The 27919-nt window shown below is 41.7% G+C and overlaps 3 protein-coding genes across 5 annotated transcripts; all 3 read left to right on the forward strand.

Moving 5' to 3' along the window:
* Window positions 1-1531: 1531 nt before the first annotated feature.
* mturn (maturin, neural progenitor differentiation regulator homolog (Xenopus)) lies at window positions 1532-6987 on the forward strand. Its single transcript, XM_076075336.1, has 3 exons — window positions 1532-1935; window positions 4850-4972; window positions 5462-6987. Exons 1-3 carry the CDS (start codon window positions 1777-1779, stop codon window positions 5567-5569), a joined length of 390 nt encoding a protein of 129 aa, XP_075931451.1. The 5' UTR covers window positions 1532-1776; the 3' UTR covers window positions 5570-6987.
* Window positions 6988-7626: 639 nt separating this feature from the next.
* Window positions 7627-13386, forward strand: LOC142972033 (E3 ubiquitin-protein ligase znrf2-like). Of its 2 annotated transcripts, none has more exons than XM_076112821.1 (4): window positions 7627-8400; window positions 9811-9906; window positions 11034-11139; window positions 12446-13386. In XM_076112821.1, the coding sequence occupies exons 1-4, from the start codon at window positions 8073-8075 to the stop codon at window positions 12540-12542; spliced, it is 627 nt and encodes a 208-aa protein (XP_075968936.1). In that variant the 5' UTR covers window positions 7627-8072; the 3' UTR covers window positions 12543-13386. The 2 variants fall into 2 exon arrangements, with proteins under 2 accessions (XP_075968936.1, XP_075968937.1); XM_076112822.1 differs by having other exon boundaries at window positions 7632-8400; window positions 12485-13386.
* A 135-nt stretch (window positions 13387-13521) lies between these two features.
* txnl4a (thioredoxin-like 4A) lies at window positions 13522-18469 on the forward strand. Of its 2 annotated transcripts, XM_076112823.1 has the most exons (4): window positions 13522-14520; window positions 14767-14947; window positions 17685-17788; window positions 17959-18469. In XM_076112823.1, exons 2-4 carry the CDS (start codon window positions 14795-14797, stop codon window positions 18128-18130), a joined length of 429 nt encoding a protein of 142 aa, XP_075968938.1. In that variant the 5' UTR covers window positions 13522-14520; window positions 14767-14794; the 3' UTR covers window positions 18131-18469. The 2 variants fall into 2 exon arrangements, with proteins under 2 accessions (XP_075968938.1, XP_075968939.1); XM_076112824.1 differs by lacking the exons at window positions 13522-14520; window positions 14767-14947 and adding an exon at window positions 14991-17284.
* The last annotated feature ends 9450 nt before the right edge of the window (window positions 18470-27919 follow it).

The following is a 27919-nucleotide window of genomic DNA, read 5'->3' on the forward strand; positions in this document are numbered from 1 at the left end:
CGACTATGATAGTCAATATGTTGATTCTATGTCAAACAATCCTTATCATACAAGAAATAATTATCTTTAATATATTAAAGAATCGTGTTCTGTTTGTATGTAATTAAAAAGTTCATTAACAACTTAAATTACGATACATAAACAAATATGATACTTTCTCATTTAATCATAATTTTAAAAAACTATTAACAACTTGTGACTGGTTGTTGTTTGCTAGTATTAAAACATTTGTATTATTTACATAATGATCTGTACATTTTTTGTACTTAATTCAACTTATATGACATGTTTTTTCCACGAATCCATCTACTGTCCCCCAAACTATACCCTTTTATTTTGGCAGGACAGACGCTCATGTGTTCTGGTCTTATTGAGCCTCCTTAATGCGAGCTTGATTCAGCTCCAGTGTGGGCTGGTTTCACTCGCCCTCTGGTGGTGAGGACTCCTGGGAGCATGGAGGGTCAGACTGGAGGCATGATAATGGCAGCCGGCTGCATTCCTGTGAACACGGTGGTGTTTAGTTGAACCAGTGGTTTCCAGTATGACAACGGTGGGAAGTCATTAAAGTATATATATATTTTCAGAGTTTAGGTGAAGTGGTAGTTCTATAAATATCTCAGAATTAAAGTTAATGTATTTGGAAAAGGACTATATTAAAGCTGAATCTCGTGGTTTAATTTGTCATTTATTGCTGTTAATTAAGTGAAGAAACATAAGAAGGTTTTTGGTCAAAATATAACAGCAGTATGATTTTTATTGATGTTGTATTTATATATATTTGTTTACTATCTAAGCTGGAGAGTTAAATGCTGACCATGAAAATAGTAGTTTGACCAAACAAAAACAATTCTTAGCACGAGGTCTAAGGTCATCCACTTGGTAGACATTTACCAGAGCCTTCAGCCACATCCGGGTCTTGATCAGTAGAGAGTTGGCTCAGGTCTTTACAGTTAGTTATTTTTTTTTGTAAGAAAAATATAAATATTACCAACCAACTGGAGTTTGAAGTTTAGGTCTATACTCATCCTTGGCAAGTAAAACCAATCTATACTTTATGAAGATATGGTTATGTAGGCTATAACGTAAAATATATTGTTATAATTGGGATTTTGGGGAACTGGTCTTTTAGTGAGTTCCAGTCCAACATTATATAAATATTCATTTTTTAAACGTATATTATGGTAGTATCGGTATTTAGGCCTCATTTATTAGTTAATGATGATGCTGGTGTTCTCCATACACACAGTATATAGTGCATATATTTCTGTATAATATTCCTATGATCCTCCTTGGGCAGCTTCTACAGCACTAATGCATAATGTAAAGTTCCCCGGATAAAAGGTTGCAGGTTTAAAAACAACGACACAGTAAGTCTGCCTGCACTGTGAGACAGTTGGGAGCGGGCCTATGGGCTACAGCGCCTCAGACATGGACGGCTGCCCGGCTTCACTATTCGTCATCGCGTTTTTCCCCTGCGTCCTCCTGCGTATGAATGTATGCGACCGACGGGCTGATTTCATAACGTGGGGAGGAAGAGAGGAATGGGGCTTTGAGAGCGGATGAGCACCAGACCCGGTCGGTTCTGTGCACCCAACGGTGTTATCGCTATTCCCGGGCCGTGCAGACGGTGCACTAGAGGAGATGCGGTAGTGGAGGCTGCTGATGCTGCTGTCCGATCAGCTGTTTTTTTTGTCTTGAGCATCATCGCCGCGACGGCCAGAGAGACCCGAGATCAAGCTCCGGAGCCAGGGGACACCGCAGACCGGATAACGGAGGATGGAGTTCAAGCATCTGGTGGAGGCGGCGGAGAAGTGGTGCTCCGGGAACCCGTTCGACCTCATATTCGCCGAGGAGGACGACGAGAGGCGGCTTGACTTTTACGCAGAGCCCGGCGTCTCATTCTACGTGCTGTGTCCCGGCGGCACCGACAGTTTCGTAAGTGAGCTTCTGCAGGGCCTTTAGCTCTCTCACTCTCGGTGTGTCTGTGTCTGTGTCTGTGTGTGTGTGTGTGCGTGTGTTCATATAGGTGTGTCGAGGTGGGGTTGTCCTTCTTGGTCCCGGCTGATAGACACGGGGGAGGGGAGGAGGGGAGGTGGGCCTTTGGGCGAAGAGTGGAGGGATGATGTCATTTCACTTTGGGTGCACCCCCCCACCCTATGTCGATGTTGTTTTTTCCCTTCATCATAATCAACTGCGATAACCCTCTGAACCACATCACCAACAAATTGTCCAGGTTATAAAAACACGAGGCCTGTGAATTTCAAAATAAAAGCTCTGCACAACATCATGTTGCATTAGGAACACAAAGAAGGCCTCTTATATTCAATTGAAGACCTTGATGTATTCGTTGGGACATACAAGTAGTTTACTTTTCTCTTAGAATGTAATTTTCTTTATATTTTTCTTTATAACAATGAAGGCATCATTCTGTCAAAAAGCTCAAACTTTGTTTTTTACACCAAACTAGTGAGTAGATAATTACCTCGTTAATTCACTGACTGACTTATTTGTTTAGAGAGGTTCCTGTTCTGCAGACATATAGTAACTAATTAACAAGGGACACATTTCCATATCTTTATTTTGAAGGAATTATTGACAGTTCTCTGCTGAGATGCATAATCCAAATAATCCCAGTGAAACTTTATACAAAATGTTTGCCTGGACACAAATAGAGTAAACTAATTTAAATATTTGATGCTGTTGTTTAAATATGTTATCCATGGTCTAAAGTATGTTTCTAAGAGCCTAAGCGATATCAGAGTCAGCCTTAAAGAAACACCATGTGAATCTTTTCTGTACATTAATTATTGAACATGAACCTCTTAAATAGTTAAAATAGTCTAAACACCCAAAATCAATATGGAGGATATGAGCTCAGTGAAGGGCTGAGCAATGTGTGGAAAATCAAATATTACAATATTATTACCAAATACCTTGATATTGATAATGTGACGATATAGGGCTGACCAGTGGTGCTTTCAAAAAATATCTACACAATGAAACTTTTGATAAATCATTTTCAATAATGTGGTTATAATGATTAAGTGGGTAAAGGCAGATAACATAACAACTTTTTACTGAATCCTTAGAACCATGGAAAGACTCGACGTATGCCATATAACCGTATACAAAATTTAACATATCTAATCTGATATTACAATATCGATGGAATATTAATATATTGCCCAGAGCTCAGTGTCTTCACTTGCAGCTACAGCCCCACAGGCCGTCTTGACACTGGCTACATCCTGGTCCAGTGTGGTGCAGTGGTGGCGTTGTGAGCCATAAAGCTGCCGAGGCCAGACCCGCCCTGCTCCCTCCTCCTGCTCAGTGACGGGGGCTCACAGGGCGGGGAGCAGATGGAGATGACCCAGGAGCCGAGGCGTCTGTTCAGTCAATAACGCATTATGTCACACCGACCGTGCCACGGTCTCTCCCACTGACTGCAGAGCAGGGCTGCTTAAACATGGGGGCTCTCCACGGCTGGTGGTGGAAAATATACGACTGCTGCATCATCAAACCATTTTATTCAGAATATCATTACAGAGGAAAAAACACACACACAGCAGAGGGTTAGATAAGTATATATATGCACCTATGTGGTTAGTTCTCTCACCACCAACTTCATTTTCCACCTCCCTTCCTTTTTGTCTCACTTTATCTCCCTCACAACAATCAGTTTGTCTCCAGCTTTTCTATCCATCTATCTAATGCATGTTAACTGCTGCAGCACTGACACTCGTGGACACACACACACACCTTCACAGTTCTCTGTCCAGAATAACTATCTTGTCTCTCGCTCGATCAATACTTCTACAGCAGGGCGTCTCACGTGCTCTCTCTCTCTCTCTCTCTCTCTCTCTCTCTCTCTCTCTCTCTCTCTCTCTCTCTCTCTCTCTCTCTCTCTCTCTCTCTCTCTCTCTCTCTCTCTCTCTCTCTCTCTCTCTCTCTCTCTCTCTATCTTGTGTCGTTGCCATGTCCTTTCACTGGAGGGCGCTGTGACATCAGTTCCACCGTAACAAGAGCACAGCTGCACATCATTGTTTTTTTCCACATCTGTAATTTCCCTCAGGGTGAGTTTTATTAGTTTTCAGTCATCCAGGTCGGGTGATACAGTGTTTAGCAGCTGAACAACAAGAGCGGTCTGATTTGCTTTGTGAGATCTGCTGAAAGATGGAGATTTTGCTGGCGCAGCAGAGGCACACCCTCACGTGAAAGTCCATCCGTCAGTGTCAAACTGGAACAACCAGAGCCGGAGGGCTCGATATAATCCCCGTCTGCAACACTGTGAAAACAATACTCCCCGGACCTGATTTACTTGACTCTCACGTTACTTCTAAAACTTTCACTTGTTCCTTCCACACATTGTGAAACAGAAAAAAATAGTTAAACCTTAAATTTCCATAAAATATACTTTCATGAAGAAAGTGGTCAGTATGTAGATCCATGTTTAGTATTTAGATAACAAATTATGTAGCAGTCTGGTCTCAATAATTTATCTCTAATCCTTGTTTCTGATATATTCATGAACTATTATTGTTATTTTCTTACACTTTTGGTAAATATTCGGAACCTTGCGTATGTTTAAGATTCCCCACTGTTTATTTTTTTTGCCTTTTTTGCTCTTGACCCAGCTTTACATATTTACTGGTCAATTCCTGCAAGTTGCTTCACTGCATTCAGCCCCCATGAAGCCTCGCTGGTGGAGGAAGCGCAACAATATCACATCACATTACAATATTTTATATTTTTGTTACGTTTAATTTACGGAGAGGAATAAAGTTTACGCTCTCTCCTTTCATGCACAAGCTGAGTCCATTTTTTCATCATCTTTTGTTTTTGTCTGCAGCACGTGTGGAGCGAGAGTGAGGACTGCCTTCCCTTCCTACAGTTGGCCCAGGACTACATCTCCTCCTGCGGGAAGAAGACCCTGCTGGAGGTGCTGGAGAAGGTCTTCACATCCTTCAGGCCTGTACGGGAACAAACTGTTTTCTTTTTAACACGCCGCACCAAATCACAGCACAGTGACCCCTGCTCACTGTTTCTTGGGTCCGTTACAATCCTGATACATTCTGTTCTCTCTGGTGCGGACAAAACATGTTGAGCTCTACCCAGAGTTATGACATTTTAATGTTGCCTTGCTTATTGGCAAATGTTACAAAACAAGGGCAGGATATAAAGCATGATTCAAAGCTTTTTGTTTTTTTATGAATGCATTGAATAGTCCCGCTATTTGACATGTAAGAGTACTTGATTTGCTCTGCTCGACAAGTTTCTTCTTGGTGAATAGGAATAAGTTAGAATGAAAACAATAATTAAAGATCTTTTAAAAATTAAACTATGTGGTACTTGGTCCACTGTGTGGACAGAAATAAATTGTGTTTTACACACACATACTGTACACACACATATCTTCATGTTACAACCTGTGTAACTCAACCTTCTCCTTTTACCCCGTTAGCTGCTGGGTCTGCCAGACATAGAAGACGACAGTTTTGAGCATTACCACGCCGACATGGAGGGGGAACCGGGGCCCGACCACCAGCAGATGGGGGTCAGCCAGCAGTGATTCGCCCCCGGGACGAGGCCTGCGGCTGTGGGGCAGAGCTGCTCAGAAGCTCTGGGCCTCATCGACCAATCAGACCAAACACTTAACAACACACACATACTTACGGCCAACTTGCTAAAAATGCACCACCATGTTCTTGAATGTCTCAGTGGCTTTGCTTCCCAAAGAGTGCGCTCTGTTGCACTGTGTTGACCGCCCCCTCCCCCAACCAAACAAACACACACACACACACACACATTGGGGCTATGTGAGCCGTACCATGTACAATGCAACAATCATAATCATTCCCCATCTGGTTAGTTAAAGTTCCACAGCACAGCAATATTACATCAGCCTCAGCTGGCTTTGTTATGCAGAAAAACAGTCAGATGTTACCGCAATTCCCCCCCCCCCCCCCCCCCCCGCTGTGTCTTTGGAGATGAATGTGACAGATAACCTACTTCCTCAGCCTGTCTGTTGAAACGGATGATACACGAGAGCTAGTTTAAAGACAAATAGGTGAAAACTGACGGTTTGTGGCCACGTGAGGCAACTGGAGTGTCGCAGATAAAGAGATGGAAGGAAGGAGGGAGAAGCGGCGTAAAGTTTTCCACTTCACGGAGGGAACTGAGGGACGTATAGCTGTGACGTATAGATTCAGATGGGGAAGCTCTCAAACTATCCAGTTTCAAACACACGGTTGAAATAGTCTAGTGGAGGTTATAATCAAAAGCATTTTACACCTCACGTGGAAATCAAAGTGTGCAGCTTTACAGTAGCATGGATCATTTCTTGAGGTGCGTCTCTTGATGTTTCTATAAGGCAGTGCACCTCAAAGAGTTAAAAGTCACTAAATGAGGTCGTTTTTAATCAATGTTACTATCATATGACCATCAAAACAAAGGCCCATGCTGCAGCTTAAGCCCTTCCCGTTTTGGGTGTCTCATTGTCACATGACACCTTAGTTCTTCTGTCCCGTCGTCTTCCTGGTTGTTGGTGGTTCGCAGTTTTTCCTCCTTTCTCAGCACAATCTGATGAGATACCTTCCCAGATCGAGAAAAAAGTTGGTTTTCAATTTACCGGCGCCTTTCGAGGTTTCTCTTAACCATAACCATAATTGAATAAGTGCACACGCAAAATCCCTGAGTGAAATCAGAGGGGAGAGAAAATATTTAATGAGGGCCACCCTTTCGCCTGCCCTGTTATCTCTAATCTCAGTGTGTTGTTGTATGTCACATCCAGTGCACTGCAATGCTTCATGCCTTCAACCACTCGATCCACCCACAAGCAAGACTGTTTCAGAAGTTTCTCTTCAGCCTGTTTACTTTGGCTTGTAAATGTTTGTCTTTTTATTGCCTATTTGAATGTTTCTCATGCGGTGTATCTTCTGTTTGTCCTCCGATGTGTGTGAAATTGTTCAATAAACCGTGTGAACTGAGCGTTCCTCGTGCGTATGTCTTCTTTCTGTTAAATGGCCTGAAGTTAATGCAACACAAAGCGCAAAACATGGAGGGCTTTTCATATCTCAGACTGGTGACCTGCTGCCAGCAGCCCCGCTGGTGTTGCTGGGATTGACGTCACGTTCCGCCTGACGCGCCCACTCCGAAGCTCGAGGCAAGAATGGAACTGCAGACAGGAAGCTATGGCTTGGCCTTCAAAGTAAAATCCCAAAAGACGTCTATTAATGAAGTTTTCAGTACAGTTCAGAGAGAAATGTATTTTTTGTTACTGCTTTTGAGACTAGTTACTTTCCATATCAAGATACAAAATATATGAACAGTTTATGAAATGTATTAAACCGTATATACAATCTATGGATTAAACCACAGAAGTGTATGAGGCAGTTAAAATTAGCTTCACCTCTACCAATGACATTTAAGTACCGTTTGTTAATGCAACAATATAATGATTCAACAACACATGGCAGACACAGATAAATGCTGCTTTAGTCCAATTCTATATTACAGTAACTTCCAGTTTGTCATGTTTTTTTCCATACTGTAAGTGGTGGTCACCACTTTTACTTTGAAGGCAATTTTATGTTATCCTGGTGAACTTTGGGTGGTTTGACGGAGCTGCCTCGCAGAGAGGAGTGCAATCCCTGCTTTTATTTTTCTTTCCAGACGGCCACAGTTGAGCACAAAAACAAACTTGAACCAGACGAGCTGTGAGTCAACACTTGCGCAAATGTCCTCGTCTGAGGTGGAGAAACCCACTACTTTTATCTGAAGAGATTTGATCTTTTTATTTTTCCATTGTTGGAAAAGGGGAAGGGCTCTGCCAAGAAAAAAAAGCAACCATTTGGAAATGATGTTGTGCTTTCAGAAAGTGCGCACTTTACGCACAAGGCGCACCATGAAACTTTGAGATGTTGGATCACCTTGTCTTTGTTGTTGTTCGCGTGTTAGGCTTTATTTCCTTTGTTGGTGTCAGTTCTTCAGAACTCACTGTAACCATGTGTCGTGGCTAAATACTTTAAAGCGCGCACACATACTCACTCACTCACAAACAGACTCGAGACAGCATGGGGGCCAAACAGAGCAGCCCTGTATTTGATGGCAGAACTCGGGCTTATTCCAGCTCCGATCTCCCATCTGGAAACTCGAGCGGAGGGGGGCGGATTGCGGGGTTTAGGTACACCAATGGACCAGATGGCCCCCGGATCCGTTACACAGGTGGAGGGCCAACCAGCTCCGGTCTCAATATACCGGCTGGCGTCAGGTCAGGGTCCCACGTACTCAATCAGAGCCTCGATGGCACGGATGGTGACGAGGAGAGCGAGCTGCCGCCTGAGGGCCACAGGTTGCTTATAGGGTCCCTACCGGCCCACCTGTCCCCTCATCTGCTGGGAGGTAAGATTGTTTACTAGAAACTAAAACCAGTTACTCCATAAAACATCTGGAAAGAAGTCAGTCACATTCATACCAGTAATATGTTATTGCTCTGTGCCTTTAATAATTATTTTCATCTTCTGATTTCCTTATTCTAATATGTATTGTGTCTTTGTTGTTTTTAGTACACTGTGTAGTTTCCTTATCTTACCCAAGGGACTTTTTTTTCATCTCATTTGGCATACCTGTAACATTTCTGGTCTTATTACAGTGTTTATGGCACACAGTATGAGTTTAGAGTCAACATGTCAGTTCATGTTCAAGATATCATGAGCTATAGACTACCTATTACTGTCAAAGTTGCTTAGTATTTTTCCATTTGACACATGATACCTGGCATATGGTAATAGCAGTCTGATGACTGACTGAGCCCTTTGTTTAGCACTTCTGCACTTTTATTGTAGCCACAGGTGGCTCTGCAGTACTTCACTGTCTTCTTTTGCTTCTCTGTCTTGCAAAACATGGCCTGTTTTTCTCTTCGACTGAGAGGGAAGAGTGCATTATGTAGGTCAGCAGATAAGAGCGTCCTGCTGGTTACACATTGCCTGAAACACACACGCACCAACACATACACACACACACTTCCTGAATGTGCAAATCTAGATGTTTGTTAACTGGTCGGTTTTCTCCAGACCAGACCAAAACAAAACAAGACCTAAACTAATAGGACTGTCACGGCGCTCCAACATACATGTCATTAGAATACTCAATTTTACAGTGTTTCCTGAATCCTCATTGCTGTTGGAGCTCTTGTAAATGCTCCAATTTCCTCATCTTGCTTAACATGGTCAATAAAAAAACGGCAGGATTTTCCCCTCCCTCTAATTCCCTCTAAATCCCCAGATGAGGAAGTGTAATCATTAAGAACCTCTTCAATAACCTTTGCACATCAGATCCATGTGATTGTTACCCTGCAGGCCTGACATTGTGCCCACAGGATTATCCTCGCTTACAAACACATGACACAACACACGCATGAGCTGCACACCAGACACAGAGATAATAAGTGCCTGCATATATAATGCATTTGTTGTTATTCTCTTGACCGAGGTGTTATAATGTTAGACAGAATGTTGGCTTATCTCAGGTCAAGCAGCGCCTGGCTTATCAATATTTATGCAGCTGAGAAGATGCACAGAGGGGAACTAATACATGACTGTGTACATTTCATACATGCAGTGCATAAAGTTGTTTACAGCACTCAGAGAGCTAGCAAGTGCACAGAGGTGAAACACCATGCAGGTCTATGTAAGATCAAACTCATGCTAAGTGTCCCACGCCCTCTGTTGTGTACATATCAATACAAAGTAATGAGGGAGAAGTTGGCACATCTCTGTCCTCATGTTCTTGCCTTTGTGCTTTCCTCCGCAGGCTTCCACTGTCCTGTTTGCTCCAAGTTTATGGCATCGGATGAAATAGAGAAGCACCTGCTCATGTGTTTCAGCAAAACGCGCCTCACCTACAACAGTAAGAAATCAGGGGTGAAAGTGCAAGAGGGCACGGGATGTTCTTAAAGTTAAAGGATTTGGTATTAGTGTTTGGCCACAGCTACCATGTTAATCTGTTATTCTCCATTACAAGTAAAGGAGTAGAAATCTAATCAAGTACATGTACTTATTTACATCCAACCATTGCCTCTGTGCTCCCTTCCTTAGTCAGTGGTATGCCATATTGGTTCTACAACTGGATCATGAGGATGATCATGAATTAATATACAAAGTCTTGCATTGAAAGATTCATAGATAGACTACTAACGTTTTTTTTTTTTTCAAGAACTCATTAGCCACAGAAATACACCTACATTATACAATGTAGCATGCTGATGTGCAGCTGCACATCTACACACCCACCTATATGTATTCGACTGTGTTAGCTTCCTGCTGGTAACACACACACACACAGGAAAAGGCAAACACATTTTGTCTGTTGACATACAGCTGTCACTATATGTATGAAAACAAGAGTAAAGATCGCTCGTCTTTAAATGTTGATGCATGCACGAAGGCCTGCGCACACACCCAACGGCAGCATACATATTACTGACAAATGTACAGTACATGCAGCTCACGGACTGCTCAGTGTGTCGTAGCTCATCAGAGGCATACGTATGTGTAAAACCTATACGATCATCCCTTTATCATTCACCTCACCCATGCAAATATTTTCACAAGCGCATTCTATCTTACCTCTCCTTCATTTTAAAATGAGCACATGAAAAGCTACAAAGAGTTCTAGTTACTGCTTCGCCTCAGGTATTGACACCTGTCATAGCTTAATATACAGGTAAACGTGACGCAAAAGAAAACGTCATCCTACCTGTTATTGAAATATACTATCAAGCTATTATACAAAGAGGATAGTACAAACTAAACTATATTCCAAATAACACAACCTATTCCCACTGGAGACGGCATAATTTACTGAAGAGGGATACCAGTTCTCATCAGGGCACAGATGATAACGGGTGTTCTGGTACTAAAGGTTAAACGGATGGTTGTGCAGGATTCAGTGACTGAACTGAACATCTGATGCATGGTTTGGTGTGCGAGGCCGCTCTTCCCTCAGTTTGTCTCAATCCGTATTGTCTTTCTCAGAGGACATCCTGTCCAGAGACTCTGGGGAATGTGCCATCTGTTTAGATGAGCTGGAGCAGGGAGACACCATTGCCAGGCTGCCCTGCCTCTGTATCTATCATAAAGGGTAACTAACACACACACAAACACGCAATAACAAACAGATTGCGGTTGGAAATAGTTTGACAAATGTACAAAATGCACCAAGTGTAAACAGTCACGATTTCCAAAGGCAGCCTAAGCTTCATTTTTGGAGCATGCACATGTTCTAAAACATGTGCATGCTTTAGAGTGGTGATGGTACCACTCTGATACCATCAGAGTGGTATCAGTCTCTCACTCACAATGTCAGATTGTTCCAGTAATACAGATGTTACTAGAATGTCAATACCAATGCAAGAACCATAGACTGCATGTTAAAAGTAGAACTAGTCACCGTTATGTAACCCACTGGTTTGTGGACCAGGGTTTTGGGGTCTTGCGTTTAAGATTTTAGCCCTCCCCATCGTGGATTTTGGTCTACACCGTTTTGGTTTTTGTAACCAGAAGTGACACAAGAGGGTGGAGCTAAGTACAACCGAATGTTGAATAAGACATTTTTAGGCAACCAAAGATGATCCAATTAACTTTCATGAACTGAAAACACACTGTGAAAGAGTTAAACTTCTTCACCTTTTAGACCCGGAGGTTGCTGTCTTGCAAAAGAGCCAATTTGCAATGTTGTGCAAGGCACTGACCGATATATCTAATCATTTTGTAAAAATGACAATAATGAAAAGACAGGTGGATGGAGAGGCAGTGAAACAAAGTGTTTATTGACAATTTAAAAGTTTATAATTATAAAAGAAGAAAAAAAACACTTGTTCATATATGAAATATAAATAAATAATATAAATACGGTTGTTCACTGTTTTGCTGAGAGTATCAAGAGAGGATCAACACCACTCTCGTGTCTTTATGCTGAATGTGAAGCTACCACCAACATCTGGTAAGTTTAGCTCAGCAGAAAGGGGAAACAGCTCCGTTCATTCGTAACAAAATCAGTAAAACAAGATGTAACACGTTAGTTAGTCAGCTTTAAAGCTGCTGGTCGGCCAGTTGTGTTACCTTTTGGAGGGAGCCAGGCTATAGCTGTTTCCCTCTGTTTCCATTCTTTAGGCTAAGCCAAGCTAACCTGCCGCTCATGGTAAACCTTTAAACAGACTGATATGAGTGTGGTATCAACCTTCTCATCAATCCCTCAGCAAGAAAGCAAATAGGCGCAGCAAGAGGCCACAAATATAATATCACTAATATCAGTTTGTGAATGAAACATACACATTGCCATCCGGGTAGTTAGATCATTTATAAAATAAGAGATAATTTGACCAAATAAATAGAGATTTCTATTGTGATTATTCGAGCTAAATGTAATTCAGCTCCTTTGATCACAGGAGACGAACCTCCCTGTTGTCTTCCTCTTCCTGTTTCAGGTGTATAGACTCGTGGTTTGAGGTGAATCGCTCGTGTCCGGAGCATCCCGCCAACTAGGAGCTGCAGGAGTACAGTTTCAGTCTGCTGTACATCACTGTGGTGGACTGTGCGCCCTGACCTCATCACAACACCGTCTGTTCCAGCCGAGCATCAGCGCTCCTCAGGGATTGTAAGGCATTGTTGTGAACAGAATTTTTCATATTGCCTCATGGAATAGTGATGTACTTTGGATATGTTTCTCTAGACGTCGTGGGATGTTCAAAGAACCACTGGTCGAGTAATTTTATCTCCAGAAAATATGTGAATGTTCCTTATGCCACCTTCTGGCCTAAAGTGGGTTAATGAAACCTGGGATCTGAACCATTTGACTGAACAGGGTGTGGTTTTATATCAGAGGACTTGTGTAACCAACATGGTGCGAGGATTACGGCTCTTTTCAGCAGAAAGAGACTGTTCAGACTTGATCAGAAGGCTGAAGGCTGATATTGTGCAATGTAAAAAAAAAAACAGCCATTCAGAGTTAGAAATGCCTTTTTTCAGCTTTAAGGGATGATTACAGTGTTGATCGTAGTTAGGATGTAGATCTTAATTTGATCGTGAAATTGGCAAAATCACTCTTTTGTTAAACAATCATGTGTCCTCGACCAAATAGTCTAATGTGAAATAGTCTTTGTTAATCATTTGTCCGTTCAGAACCACAGTAATGTGATCGTGTAGTTTAGTGGTGGAATCAGAGATAACACATATCTAATAATGATTCATACTCTAAGGAGTATCTTAATATGCTGCTATGTCATAGACTGGAATGTTTTCCTATAACCTTTGAACCTTTGTTTATTGTCCTTTCTATTTGTACTGTAAGGTTTTGCACAACAATAAATGTTTTGTCTTTGTGTCTCGATACTGCATACAAACAAAGTACAAATGTTTATGTAAAGGCATCATTTATATATTTATCTGAAATGGAGATGAGTCATCCTCCAATGAGATGCATTTTTTCCGTCTAAGATGGCTGGAGACGAGGAATGAGGAAGTAAAAATGTTTTTAAGATAGATTAAGAAAAGAAAAAGTATTCATACAATGGATGTATAATTAACACAGAGAGTCTGCAGTTTGCAGTCGTGAAACTTCCTAAAAGGCAAAAAGAAATGGTATCATCTCAAAGAATTTCCACTCTTACAATCCAAAAACAAGACTGATTACTGATTACTTAAGTCCTATCAGCCGTAGACAGCAGTGAAGATAAGTAATGACTCGCTAGAAGTGGGCATGAATGGACATGGATAGAATTGATTAAGTGTTCTTTCTGTTTGTTGCAAAGTGAGCAGTGTGAGGGAATGCACATCTTAATTTGTTGTGTTGCAGAGATAATACCTCAGCAGTTCTTTGACTATATCACAGAAGGTGTTTTTCCTTATGGAAAATGATAAAGTCTGTGTATAGCCTTTGAAAATGAATGTTTACTAATTGCATTTTCTATCCAGACTGAAACCACACATGTTCGAGAGATGTAAAAGAAAGTTCACTTCATTAACTTTCTTTAGCTTATATGTGTTTTATGGCAAGTGTTCGGCCATTGTATTGATTGGAGAAGTGTTAGAAAGTCAAAAACAAGGTGTCCGTCTTTATAGTAGTTATATGAATATGGTCTTGATTTTGTTTTGTATATTTTGATTGTTCTCTCAGAGGTTTTTTGTTTGCTTTTTTTCATTCCAAAAATCTTTATATATCCAAAACAATCTTCAATCATAACATTATTAAAATATTACACGACTACAATACTGTTCATCTGAAGGACTTTTCATCGATTAAGTTTTTGAAATGGCCCCCAACTTAAATGTTTTTACCACAAAAACAAACGCATACGCGTGACGTAATCACGTCGTGGACGCGGTGTCGCTCGGTTGATGACGTAATGCGCAAAAGACGTAACATTTACGGAAAAAGTACCCAGCAGTTAGCGGGGTTTTGTCTTGTTAGAGTCATCAAGCTACGTTTTAAATACGCATTAATTCTTTCTTTTTTTTATCAAAGGTACGTTTTAGGTTATTATTCTCTTATTCATATCTAACGTGTAAAGTTCCATTGTTTACCCTTTCAGACTTTTCCTTGGCTAACGTCATTTCAAGCTCGCTAGCTAGCTGTAAGCTAGCCGTTGTTGTTTACTGCACATTCCCACCAAACTATGAGCAGAAATCCCGATTTATCTGGATGTTAACTAGCTATTCGTCACTCTCACTGTCTCTTATATTAAGCCTAAGTCCATTGTGTGTTTTTCAGCTTGGGATCTGACTGCTTGTGAATCAAGATGTCGTACATGCTACCACATCTCCACAATGGCTGGCAGGTGGACCAAGCCATCCTGTCTGAGGAGGACCGAGTCCTCGTGATCCGCTTCGGACACGACTGGGACCCCACGTGTATGAAGATGGACGAAGTCCTTTACAGCATCGCTGAAAAGGTTTGATTCGTGTCTGATCCAGTCTACAATCCATGTGTGTGTGTGTGTGTGTGTTATAACATTAGCCACCCACTGCTATCTCAACTGAACTCTTTATTCCAGAGAGAGAGGCAATCCTTAAGATTTAAGTCCTGGTTGATTTAGAATGTTTTTAATGGAAGTGTGCTCGAGTTTAGCAGTCTGGTGATTAGAGGAAATTTACTGATCAGAATCTAAATCCTGCTTTGATATTAGTTTGTTACTCAGGAACATCTAAAGTTTCCAGTCATGTGTTCAGTCATTTTATTGACAGCTGTGATTTGCCCTCACATTCTAATATTACACAGCGTCACTTCACTCTCAGTGCCAAACATCTGCATGTCCCTCTTTTTTTGAGTGGAAGTATATGTATTTTTTTTAATTCAGTTGATGTCAGCAGTCACTGATGATATTGGAGATTATAAATATATATTTCTGAGTTAGCAGGACCGTGGTGCAGCTTCAGTGTGTTTCTTAATTAGGCTGTTTATGGTCTGAACTGTTTTAACAGCATGTCAGTGATCGGGTTTCATTGTACTAGATCGTTGAAGAAGCTGAAACAATGCCACTGAAATTCTGTTAAGCCAAGTTTCATGTCTTTGAGCTGTATATTTTATATATTTTTCATATTGAGTTGCAGCTGTGTTTTGTCCCCGTCAGATTAAAGCTAAACATTTAAAATGTAATGTATTCTAATACACAGTCAGGTTCCTCCACCTTATCAGCCTTTAAGGAAATGCAAATCTGGTTCCTTATCGATACTCTTATCGGTTGTTTTTGATTATTTTGTGAAAGAAAATAGACAATTAATTTGAAAAAAAATCAACATTGCTTTATTATTCATATGTAAACAAATAGTCTTGAACGGCAACAGCAGAAATGTTTAAATGACTTACTATTGTTGACTATACTATTTTAATGCCAACATCAATTTTAAATAAATAAAAAAAAATCCCTACAGGGAGGATATTTATTATTTATTATTAATTTTTTGTATATTTGGAGTTGAGAGCCAGAGGTCATGGCTGCAGACTCAGCCCGACAATCTATAAGAAGTTCCCAAATCCTTAAAATACAGTCGCAGCTCAACAGTTAGCTAAGCGATTAGCTTTCATTGATTAGCCTCGCTAACGTTACTTGCAGTGGATGAGGACGGACGGACTGTAGATTACTGAGCATTTCTGTTCTGCGTGTTCGCTGAATGTTGCGATACATTGCTGGTATTTCCTCCTTTACTTTTAAGGGTTTTATTGCATTCGAGACGACAGTTATCAACATTTACTGGCGTAGACTGTAGCCGCACAAGTACCGATAACAGAACTGTTCACTCCGGACCGTATTGATCCTCCGGGTATTTACTGCCGTCTTGTCGGGTATCGGGGGGGCATCCCTAGGTATCAGAGCGCCATTGATTTAAGGGTTTTTCACTCACAGTGCACAAGCTTCATTTAAAATTGACTGAACAAAGTCCTCCATATCAACCGTATTAATAAACCTTTAGAAATGCTTGCCGGTGATATTCAGCCGTTGGGACAATCAGGAGCAGTTTCGGGTTTTGACCTCAGCTGATGGATTTTGCAGGAAACAAAATCATGCGAGGATCCTTTTCTGCAATGCTGTAGATTGTTTTTCTCTTGTGCAGATTTATACTGTCTGCTAAATGCATGTGAAGATTCATCACTATTTTCATCGGTGTTCACTGCTCCTGGCAGTTTATTGCTGATTTTACAGCCGAGATTCCCGTCACAGTCTGTTGTGTTGGGGTGTGTTGCTCTGAGTCAGCAGTTTGTAGACACGCTGCCCGAAATCTATAAAGGCTGTTAAAAAGCTGAGGCATTGCAGTAACTTCTTAAAGATGTAAGTTATCCTATTTCTGAAGCCCATTTTTCACACTAGTGCACTAAAAGGTGAGGTAGGCAAAGGAGGTTTGTGGCAAACATGTATAGCACAAGTTCATATCTTACGTATTATTATAAACAGCTTTTAAATCCAGTCTAATCCAAATGTATCTATAAAGCACATTTAAAAGCAACAACATTTGGCTAAAGTGCTGTTCAATCAAAACATAAAACAACCAAATAAACAGACCAGTTGAACAGACAAAAGGACAATAAAATGATGAAAGCATTGAGGCGGCTCTCATTCTGAATTACACGGTTTGAAGAACGGGCAGTGTGCCTAACATGCAGAGGCAACATCGTTCCAGAGTTTGGGGGCTGCAACTTTAAAGCATTGATCTCCCCTCAGCTCCAGCCGTGATCTCGAGACAACCAGAAACAACTCGTCAGCGGACCTCGCTGGGACGTGTGGTTGTCAAAGGTCAGAGAGAGAGATAGAGAGAGAGGCTGGAGCCCATTTAATGATTAGTAGACAAACAATAAAATCTTAAAATCAATCCTAAAGCGTAGAGGCAACCAGTGAAGGGAGGCCAGTGTGAGGGAGGGGGGGGGGGGGATGTCTTCTTGCTTGAGTGTTGCTGTTAAGAGAGGAGCTGATAAACAAGTGTCACGGGGGGAAAACCCAAATTCTGACGTGCGCAGTAGTGTGAGCTGGCAAAGCCGGTACTGTCATCAAGTCGTCCAAGAGAATTGTTTAGTTGAATCCAGAAACTAACCTTTCCCTGTTGTGTTGCTCTGCCTGTAATGCTGAATATTGTTCATAATGATACATTTATGTTTTGCTAATTGTCTCAATATTTTTCTTACGTACGTCCCGACAGGTGAAGAATTTTGCAGTCATTTACCTGGTGGACATCACAGAAGTGCCCGACTTCAACAAGATGTACGAGTTGTACGACCCCTGCACCGTCATGTTCTTTTTCAGGTAAGACGCTCAAAGTCTGATTCTTAAAACATCAGAGCTAATGTTGCTTCCTGTGATTTAAATGAACCCGGTTGCTGTACGAGGAGCGTCTCTTATGAAGCCTCCTGTATGTCATTGTTGAGGAATTACTGTTCAACTTCAGAACTTCATGTTGTTGTTGTTTTTTGCAGGAACAAACACATCATGATTGATTTGGGTACTGGTAACAACAACAAGATCAACTGGACAATGGAGGACAAGCAGGAGATGATAGACATTGTTGAAACGGTGTACCGGGGAGCCAGAAAGGGAAGAGGTCTGGTGGTGTCTCCGAAGGATTATTCTACAAAATACAGATATTGATTTCTTTATTTTTTTATTAAATTTTTTCGAGGAGTTTTTTGTGACATGACACACAGACTACAAATGACAAAAGTCATGGAAGATCTCTTTCAACATTTTTGTTTTTGCCGGTGAAACAGGACGATATTCTTATTAACGGCCGTGATCGTGTTACGTTTGTTGTGTTTTTTTGTCTAGACTGATGTGTAATACAGTTATTTTTCAACAAGTTGTGTTTTTACAAACAAAAACTCATTTCTGGGAAACAGGTGCTCAAGAAACCAGACACGGAGTAAAAGTCCTCGTACTTTAATGTAATAAACGTGGATATTTACATATTAAAGTCTATTGCTGTAGGTCCTTTCAGTTTCTCCAATCCGTCTCTTCAGTGTGACTCAGTACATTTCCCTAAAATGTCCATCAGGTGGAGCCAGAGATGTTTGGCAGCGTCGCTGAAGACGTTCCTGTAAGACTCAGTTATTTACCTGATTAGATTACTTTAGGGAATTCCTTCATCAGGGACTATGTACACATACCATAAAGAGATGGTCAACCACAAAATCTAAAATGCATATCTCTACTCTTACCTGTACTATCTATCAATAATCAGTTGTTGGTTTTTTTAAACCAGTTCAGGCTTTTATTGTTTTTACACTAGGCCTCTCTCTTTGTTTCCTCACATGGTGAAGTCCCAACAATACTATACTCTGACTTTTAAACAAACTAGATGACGACATTTTTTATAACTTTTTTCCTATACTAGGACTTTTTAAAATTATATTTTTCAACTTAATATGCACCGACTGTCTTTTTATGACATACTATGACTTATGTTTTTGTTTTTTATGGCACACTTTGCAATGGTTTTTTTCAGCATTCTATACTATGACATTTTTCTTCTTACTATACTTTGACTTTTTTGATATATCATACTATGACTTTTTTCGATACACTATACTATGACATTTTTTGACATACTATACTTTCACTTTTCATGAATTTCTTTGACATATTATAGAATTACTTTTTCATGACTTCTTTTTTGGTGAGAGAAATATCAGTAGGTAAGTCTGATTAATATTGAGCCACCTCCTTATAACCAGACACCACACACTGCTTGGGAGACAGAGTCCAATTTGATGAAGGGGAAGACGGGGGATGGCTGAACAACAGCTGGCTGCCGAGAGGAGGTGAAGGAGAGAGGAGGCCGATAACTGCTGTGGCTGCTGCAAAAGCAAAATACTGTGACCACACTTGGCTGCTCTTGAGTAAAAAAAACAATCTCTAAAATGTATTTTTTTTGGGAACCAGAAAAAAACAGTTTTTTAGGTTGATTGCATTCATTTTATTAAAGCATAAAAATATAAAAGCTAGCGCACAGAGTGACCTCATTGTGCTAATGTGTGTACACTGGCAGGCATGAGTGTATCTACAGTTCAAAATAAAATAATTTCATCATCGTTCTTTGTGTGTGGACCATGTTGAGGACCTATAGACATCCCCTCCGGGCGTCCCATGTCCTTTCCACTTACATGAACCTACAGTCTGGCATGCTTTTGTCTTTGTCTGGCCCGTCCCTGCAGGGCCTTTGTACACCATTACTGTACCATTGGCCTCATATGGAGCGCAGGGCCAAAGGCCGCCTCCATTGGTCCATTATAATTCATATTATAATAATTATAATTCATATTATCATGCATTGTTGTTCCCTATTATTGTTAATCAGCTCAGCCTCGGGGGGAAAGGAGAGGTCTGGACAACTAAGAGTTACTGGGAAACTCCAGTCTCGACGCATATGGACACGTGGCGGGATGAACAGTATGGTACAGTCAGTGTCTGTGTGTGAAGAGAGAAAGAAAAAGTGTTTTGTTTTTCATATAGACCATATAGGTAATATGCACACTGCCCCCTAAAGCTGTGGTAATCCCAGATCTGTTTTCAGCTGATAGTGTTTAAATGGTTCTGCACAAAGAGGGAGCAGCAGACAGGCAGCGAGGATCATCTGGTGCCAGGGGGAAGACATGCTGGCATACCTCCATCTTCTCGGTCTTGCTTTCCTCCCTCCTCCTCTTCTAGTCTGTCACTTTCCATGTGGGTGCCCAGCGTGGGGGAAGGGTGAAGGGCAATTGCCAATTTCTGGGACACCCCACCCCCACCGCTGCAGCTTCCCCTATTGCCACTAATACAGACGCACGCACACATATGCACAAACAATTGTGTTAACCCTTTCCCTTTGCCCGGTAACTGTGGTCACTGCGCCTCACATCCAACTGTGCGTCACATCTCATTTTGAGCCAATGGCTTCTCACAGTCAACCTGTGACTCATCACCATGGGTAAGTTAATGTTGCCTTTTTGGCTTGTGATCCCTAAAACAAAGTTGAGGACCCCTTGTTATATCTCAACACGTGGTTGCCAATTCAAATAGCATCAATTAAATACTTCCTGCGTACAAAGGTGGAGTAAATAAGGGGAACAAATGAGACCTACAAATAAACAGTGCCAGTACTTTGTTTTAATTGCCCGGTATATTTAGTGTAAAGGAAAGGGACCAGCAGGCTTACGGAGGAGATACACCAAATCCAAAAACTTTCTCATTTCACAGCTGAGCAGTACACTAAAAGATGTTTCTGAGAACATTTGAGGGGAGAAATAGGCAATGCAGTAACAAAATATTGATTCATGTTTAATCAGCGTTGCCTAGTTCGACAGTTTGATCTGACTTTTGAAAGCCATGGTGCATGTTTGCTACAGCCGGTCGCTTTTCTGGAGGTTAGAAAAAGAGCATTTACTGTTTGTTTTTATTCAAAATGATGTTAACGCTTGCTACTTTCAAAAAGAAAAGAGCCTTTTGTGTTCATATGCATGTATAGAAGTCAGCCTGTCAGCAAATCTCTAACTTTGTGAATCTGTGAAATCTTTCTTGCATGTCCTTTAAATTGCTCATCCCATAAACTCCATCTCTCCTCTTGGGTTATATCACAGTCTCTTTACATAACCGGCATGCCCATTGAGCAACACGATGGAGTGATGTGAGGAGATAGTTCACATGTTATTCTGAGAGGAGACATGGTGAGCAAAAGGCTTATCTTCAAACTCCTTCTCGATCAAGATCCTATGTATCCATCTGGTCTATTTTCTTATAAGATCTGCTCAGTTGCGTGGGCTTTACTTTGGGTTTGGGTTTTGTCCCCCACGGGGGGAATTACTCAGAGTAAATCAAGTAGAGCCATCAGGTTGGTACAGATTAAGAGCAGATGTTTCCTTCTGATAATATGCTGAAACAAACACACACAAACCTAACAACCCCTTGCCTGCCTCCTTTAGATGCTGACACACTTAGCAGCCGGGTGTTATGTTGGTTTAATTCCCTTCTCTTCCCCTCCTTGCGTCTGCTTTTCACTCCACTTGGGGACCTGTGACTAAATGGATTTGCATCTCTCTTCCAGCATCATTCCCAAAGGGGTGTCATCCCTCCATCGGCGACAAAATGGGGGGTCCGTTTAACTAAACGGAGACAGATACCAGCGCACAGAGAGGAGGTGTGTTTATGCAGTCTGTGGCACTGCTGACGCTGATGTACTGTACACACGCTGAACAAACACACATGGATCACATGAGGCCCCTTGCTCTACGTGTTCGCCGCCATTCAGAAGCTTCAGGCCCAATTACCACCTGCCCAGTCCTCACAGTCAGACCAGGCCTCCTGCTGCACAGGACGTGTGATGCTGAGAAATGCTCCAGCTGAACCAACAGGACCAGCGCACACACACACACACACACACACACACACACACACAAACACACACAAACAAAGGTGTGAGAGGGGAAAAACTAAATTGTATCTGTTCCCGGTCACTTGCACAAGAAACCAAGACTCCATACCCTCCCACACACTCTCTGTCACACGCCACACTCATACAAACACTGAACTTTGTAACTGAAACTGATCATGCACATTAAAAAAAATGCTGTTTTTAAAATGAAGTGTGTTTATCTTTTGACATGTCAACGTGCTGCATATTTCGCATCAAAGTCTATTTACAGGTATTGGGAGTAGTAGGCTACTGTAAATAGCTACTGCTACTAGCATAACACATCCGAATCTCCAACCGAATTGTAAGAGGTCAAGTTGCATTGTGGGTAATGTAGGTGCCGGGTTTTTAAAAGGAAGAAGACTGTGTTGAATCAAAAAAAAGTATAACTCTGGTTCTGCACAAATTGCACATGACCACATTTAATGGATGCAAAGCTTTTTGTTTAATTGCATTTTGTACAACTGATCAATACTTTATTGATGGTGAGTGAAGCAGCGCTTAACCCGAATAGACTGTAAAGTGACATGTGATCACCCGATGGAATATATATTTATGCGAATATGATTACAGGACATATGATCGCTGTGATGATCGTGACGAGGACGAACAGGATGTCGGTGATTCAATAACGATGACGCTGACAACAGTCATTGTTGTCAACACTGATGCTACCGACAGTGTTAGTGGAGATGGAGTTTCTGAGCACTGCTTCCAGCCAACAAGCTAATACATTTTTCTGTGTCAGCTATACTGTGGCTTGCTGACATGACCTTTGGGGATAACAAATATCCTCCACCGGGATGAAGCTTTTCTGCATTTCAGAGTTATATCGCAAGGAATAAGGAAAAGGCTAACATTTTAGAATGCAGGTTCTGGAGCCAACGCCTCCAGTGTACATGTTGAGAGTTTTATGCAACAATATTAGCGTAGCCTACTGTATAAGTGAACATGGTGGATGCATGCCGTTTATGCATTTATGTAGTTCATTTTATGAATGGTTAATGTAACAAGTGCTAAGATGTGGGGTCTGCTTTAGCCATGCTTCTTTAAGTGCTCGGTGCATTGATCAGCTTTGCAGACATTATCATTACGTTGGATATACGATCATGATGGGTTTTGGAGGAAGGATTCGAAGTATTACAGTCTAAATGCTGTTTTGCTGTTTTTGTCTTTCCAAAAATAACATTTAGAAATTTACAAATATCTTATATTCAGAATATAAATCAACTGTTTCTGATACAATTAACCTCGGTTTCAAAAGATAGTCCGTCCGTTTCTTTGTCGGTTTTTCACCCTTCAATGACATGAAATTCAGGGAGCAAAACTAGAACTTGAAAATCGATGCAACAAAATATGCTTCTGAACTCCTCCGTTGAAATCACACGATCCCCATCGCCCTCTCTCCCTGGCCATCTTCATCCCTCCTCCTCCCTCTTCACAGTAAACTAATCTCTGCTCCTCTGCCTCTACATCATCTTTCTCTCCTCCTGCTCGAGCCACCGTCCCCCTACCTGTCTGCCTGCGCTGGTACGGCCCCCTTTTTCTGCCTCTGTCAATGCATTTTGCCCTTATAAGGAGAGAGCACAGGCAGACTGTACTAACCGCGTGAGCTCAACGGGGGTGTTGCCGGGGCAGGGACACCACAGCGATCCGTAACGGCAGGGTGAGATAGGAGGAGGATGGAGGAGAGTGGATTGGGGGGTGGAGGTGTGGAGCTTCAACACTTCTATCAATGACTCTAAATAAGACGACGGAAATAGGCATAGGGGAGGAGGAGGTGGGGCGACGGAGGAGAGGCTGCAGATTGGAGAGAGGCCGGCGAGGAGAGGCAGGTGAATGTATCTGTGAGTGAATGTCAGGTTGAGGCACTGTTACTAAGTCACAGAGCACTTCACGGCAACATTTAACTTCCATGTCAAAAAGCCAAAGTCAGCCCACACTGATAATATACATTTACAAAGCTCTCATTTTCTCAACTCTGACGCCGCACGTAGTGTGTCTGCATGATGCCAGCTCACCAGCTGCCCACATACTCTTCGATATGGAGGGCCAACATTTAGCTGGTGAGAGTCATGGAGGGAGTGTGTGGGCTTCAGTACGGACGTCTGTGGTGCAACGTGACGGGTCCAGGCTTCAGCTGTTCCGCCCTTTGATGAGACGAATGAGACGCCCTTTGACTCATGCAAAATAATGATTGACAATGATTATCTTTAAAATAGTACTGTACAGATTTAGCATTGCACTTCAACATTGTCAAACTCACAATGGACAGTTTGGAAAAAAAGGCAACAGAATCAGAGATTTGTCTTTTTTACTCCAAAACCTAGCATCTACATTACCCACAATGCATCCCGCCTGCCAGCAGTTTGGTTGATGTATTATGTCAGAAGCGAAAAATGTAGCCTCGAGCCGGTAGGCTAAGGCTACATTCACACCAAATTAGGCATTGCTGCGAAAAACGTCAATCCTCCTATTACTATAATGTGGGTAGTGCCGTGCGTTAAGACGGCGGTGGGGATCAAAGGGGATGCTGGAAAAAGCGCAGCGGCCTACGGCAAAAAGTTGAAACTGAATCGACTTTTGGAGAAACGTAACCCGATCAGACCGGAAGACGCCGGCAGGAAGAAGAGAAGCATAGATGACCGCAACACGGTGGAGTGTAATGTTATGTTTGATGTGTAGTCACTCAATTCGGCCTCGTGCACCAGTTGAAAAACCATCGTTTTGATCGGCCTCGCAGTTATTGAAAGTAAATGGGTTTTTGTAATCTGTTGATGCAGACAGACAATCACTCGTAAGACCCGACACACTCGCAGCACAGCGTCACATAAATAGGCCTTTTAGGTGACGCACGCTTTGCGCTAATCGCCGCAACTTGACTGTGGAGGTCAAAGATCACCAGGATGGATTGTGATTGCTGGTTTTTACATTTGTGTCTTCGGTCAAGAGGAAGTTAAAGTGAGACTATTTATATTTTTAGAGAGGAAATAACCTCTTCTTCCTCTAACAAATGAAAATCAAACATGAGAAGCAACAAAACGCATCTTTCCCACAAATCAGTACACTAAGGGGTTTTGCCGATACGACCGTTCTTGGTCTGGTATGAACAGCTAACTGGACGAGTTCACCGACTTGATTATTCTACTTTTCTTTATTACGCTATACGTTTTGGCATTTACCATCTTTTCTCAATCGTCACTTGTGACCACAGTTAATGATGTTCAGCCAAAGTTAGTCTCACTTTAATGTAGACGTGCTTATTAAAGAAATCCTGTCCCATCAGATGACTCTACTTTTGTAATCCAAGACTGATTGACACAGAGAATCAAGTCTTTTCAATTCATGACGAATATGATTTTTTGTGTTGAATTTATTAATTTCCTATGGCGCTAAAATATGACATTTAAAATATTTAAAATATGACGATGGATGAAATCTGAAATAAGTTTCCTCAGCTTTGATTTTCTCACCCCTGGGTGCTCTTTCACTGTGTCTCACCTTAATGGTACTGGTGCACTTTACTTCTCCTCATAATTCATAAAGCCTGCCTTTAGAGAGACTGAACTCATCTGAGGACAGGCTGACACACCACAGGCCGTCTCTGCCATTCATGCAACGGCAAGCGGGATGGGACAACTGACCTAAAAAAATAATAGGCATTGTATAAATAATCCAAGGTGCTGGTTGGCAATACTGCTCAGGTATTAATATTTCAGCTAAAAAAAAAGATCTGTCTTGCACTTTCACATATTGCAGACTGGGTCTTGAAGAGAAAGCTTGTCCTCTTTTTCACTTTATAATCAATACGGACAATCTAATAGCTAATATGATGTTAAAGGAGAACTCAGAGTATTATTGTTATCAGATAAAGATCATGAAACAGAGACCTCTGTGCAACTAATCAAGTTAATGAGCGGCTCGGCAATCATTAATTCATATTTATGGCCTGTTTAAGGGACTGTGTACACTATACAGTAGGTTTCTCTGGAGGCAAACTTTCCCGAGAAGCTTATGCAAATTGACTTACTCACCATCCTCCCTCAGTATCCTTGGATACCAGCTATTTATTCATTTTGGTCTCCTTCACTGCAGAGCCGCTGTCTTTCAGAGCAGGTGATGATCATGTGTCTCTGCCGGGGTCTGCGGTATCTGCTTTTCAATCTGACGCGCGCGCGCGCACGCGCACACACACACACACACACGCACGCACACACACACGCACACACACACACACACACAGGTGTGAGTCTACCCTTAACAGCATACAGAACTGAATTTCACGGTGTGGTGAGATGTGAACAGTTTATCTGTTAGGCTGAGTTCAGTTGGTCAGAGGGAACCAACACGGCCTCACATCAAAGACGATGTTTATTCACAGACAACAGGCAAAGCTCCCTGCCCTCTTTGTTGTTTCAAAGAGAACATCTGGTCCCGTGCATTTCTGAGTCATTAGGGGGTGGCCAAGCTTACAAACTGTGAAACTGGAGTATTTGATTGTTTGAAAGCCTTCCAGATTCGGATGCACTGATTATAAATAAATGATCTCAGTCTCTGAGTCGAAATGCTGAAATTATAAATGGCATCATTGTTGGTATTGGTAAAACAAGACAGTGGGGTCACACAATCAAAAACGCCCCGCAAACACCTCAGGCCATCACGGTTGACCTGCTGTGCACCAAAACCAACAGATGCCACCATTTATGTGCTGCAGAAGCCTCACATTTCAGGATGTGTCCTCAGGACCTGTTCACTCAACAGATGGGTTTAAACCTATTTGTTTCCCTTACTGAGGTGGGAGGCTCAGTGCACATTTGGGGAGCCAGATACGATAACTAAATACAATATCACAACAGACTAAGATCTCACACCAGCTTTATAATAACTTCCCACTCAATGAGCTTCAGTGACTCAAGAAACACTGCCTGACGTTGGTTCTGCTCCATTCCCTATCTGACATCTCTGTGGAGAGAAACTCTTGTCCCAGCACGTGTTTAATAAAAAACTAAAACACCCTCACACCACGACAAAATGAAGTGCTTACTGTTCTTTCCCTTCATCGTCTTTGATCTCCCTCTCCTCTTTGTGGCCCTCAGTTGCCAGCTAACAGGAGGGTGTCAACCACTGCAGCACCACTTCCATGTCTCTGTGCGTCTCGTCCTCTGGGATGGACTACAGACGGCACAGGGGCCTTCTGGTATATGGAGTCTACACAGAGTTATTTCTTTGAATGTGTGTCCGGAGAATATAATGCTCAAATGCGTATGTATGCATGCAGTGGCTAAAATATACTGCACCTTTGTGTGGGTTTGTTTCTCACTATACCATAGTTCGGTTCATATTTAATTTTCTGATTTGTTTTACAAGATGAAGTCTGCAGAGTATGTAACGTATCATCACAGGGAAGTTGAGGTCAAAATGTTTAACTTTGCACGTGATTACAAGCTGCCTATATGTAACGTCTGTTTTTTGGAGTCGTGAAAGTAGCAGTCAGAAGATTCACCACAAAAACAAGAAGACCCATATTTATTGTTAGTCATTAAAATCTTCCTCTGGTTTTCATTTTTGGTTTAGCAGACAGCACAGAGCCTGAATGATTAGCAAGCTTTGTTATAGCTGAACTGAATTAAGAAATTAACGTCTTTTAAGACAAACTAGTAACTACACTCAGCTATGCTAAGTGGTGCTATTATTAGCTACTAGCATGCTAGATGGTCTTTCAGAGGTCAACAAACAGCTTTTCTTTTGACAGACCAAATCAGAGATCGGTGCACACAAACTCTGTGTGAGCCTTGAATTAAATAGTTTCAAAGTTTTCTTTTCTAATGAAGTTTCATGTGGTTTTCAATAAAAGTGCAAACAACAATTTTGGAGTCTGATTGCATCTTTAAGCTTGTCGTCTTTAAGGCTTGTCTCCTTGTGCTCATTTGACCCAAACAACCTGTTTAAATATGAATGTAGTCTGCAGTGGGAAGAGTTCATCAAATGGACTCCTG

Source organism: Anarhichas minor, unplaced genomic scaffold, assembly GCF_050575085.1.
Source record: "Anarhichas minor isolate MPS153535 unplaced genomic scaffold, ASM5057508v1 ptg000051l, whole genome shotgun sequence".
NCBI lineage: Eukaryota > Metazoa > Chordata > Actinopteri > Perciformes > Anarhichadidae > Anarhichas > Anarhichas minor.

Excerpts from the sequence above, each read along its gene's own strand:
- txnl4a (XM_076112823.1), top strand. The coding sequence starts at position 14,795 with ATGTCGTACATGCTACCACATCTCCACAATGGCTGGCAGGTGGACCAA. Across the intron at positions 14,948-17,684 it reads TTTACAGCATCGCTGAAAAG|GTGAAGAATTTTGCAGTCAT; the intron begins GTTTGATTCGTG and ends ACGTCCCGACAG. Across the intron at positions 17,789-17,958 it reads ACCGTCATGTTCTTTTTCAG|GAACAAACACATCATGATTG; the intron begins GTAAGACGCTCA and ends TGTTTTTTGCAG.
- mturn (XM_076075336.1), top strand. The coding sequence starts at position 1,777 with ATGGAGTTCAAGCATCTGGTGGAGGCGGCGGAGAAGTGGTGCTCCGGG. Across the intron at positions 1,936-4,849 it reads CCGGCGGCACCGACAGTTTC|CACGTGTGGAGCGAGAGTGA; the intron begins GTAAGTGAGCTT and ends TTTTGTCTGCAG. Across the intron at positions 4,973-5,461 it reads TCTTCACATCCTTCAGGCCT|CTGCTGGGTCTGCCAGACAT; the intron begins GTACGGGAACAA and ends TTACCCCGTTAG.
- LOC142972033 (XM_076112821.1), top strand. The coding sequence starts at position 8,073 with ATGGGGGCCAAACAGAGCAGCCCTGTATTTGATGGCAGAACTCGGGCT. Across the intron at positions 8,401-9,810 it reads GTCCCCTCATCTGCTGGGAG|GCTTCCACTGTCCTGTTTGC; the intron begins GTAAGATTGTTT and ends TTTCCTCCGCAG. Across the intron at positions 9,907-11,033 it reads AACGCGCCTCACCTACAACA|AGGACATCCTGTCCAGAGAC; the intron begins GTAAGAAATCAG and ends TGTCTTTCTCAG.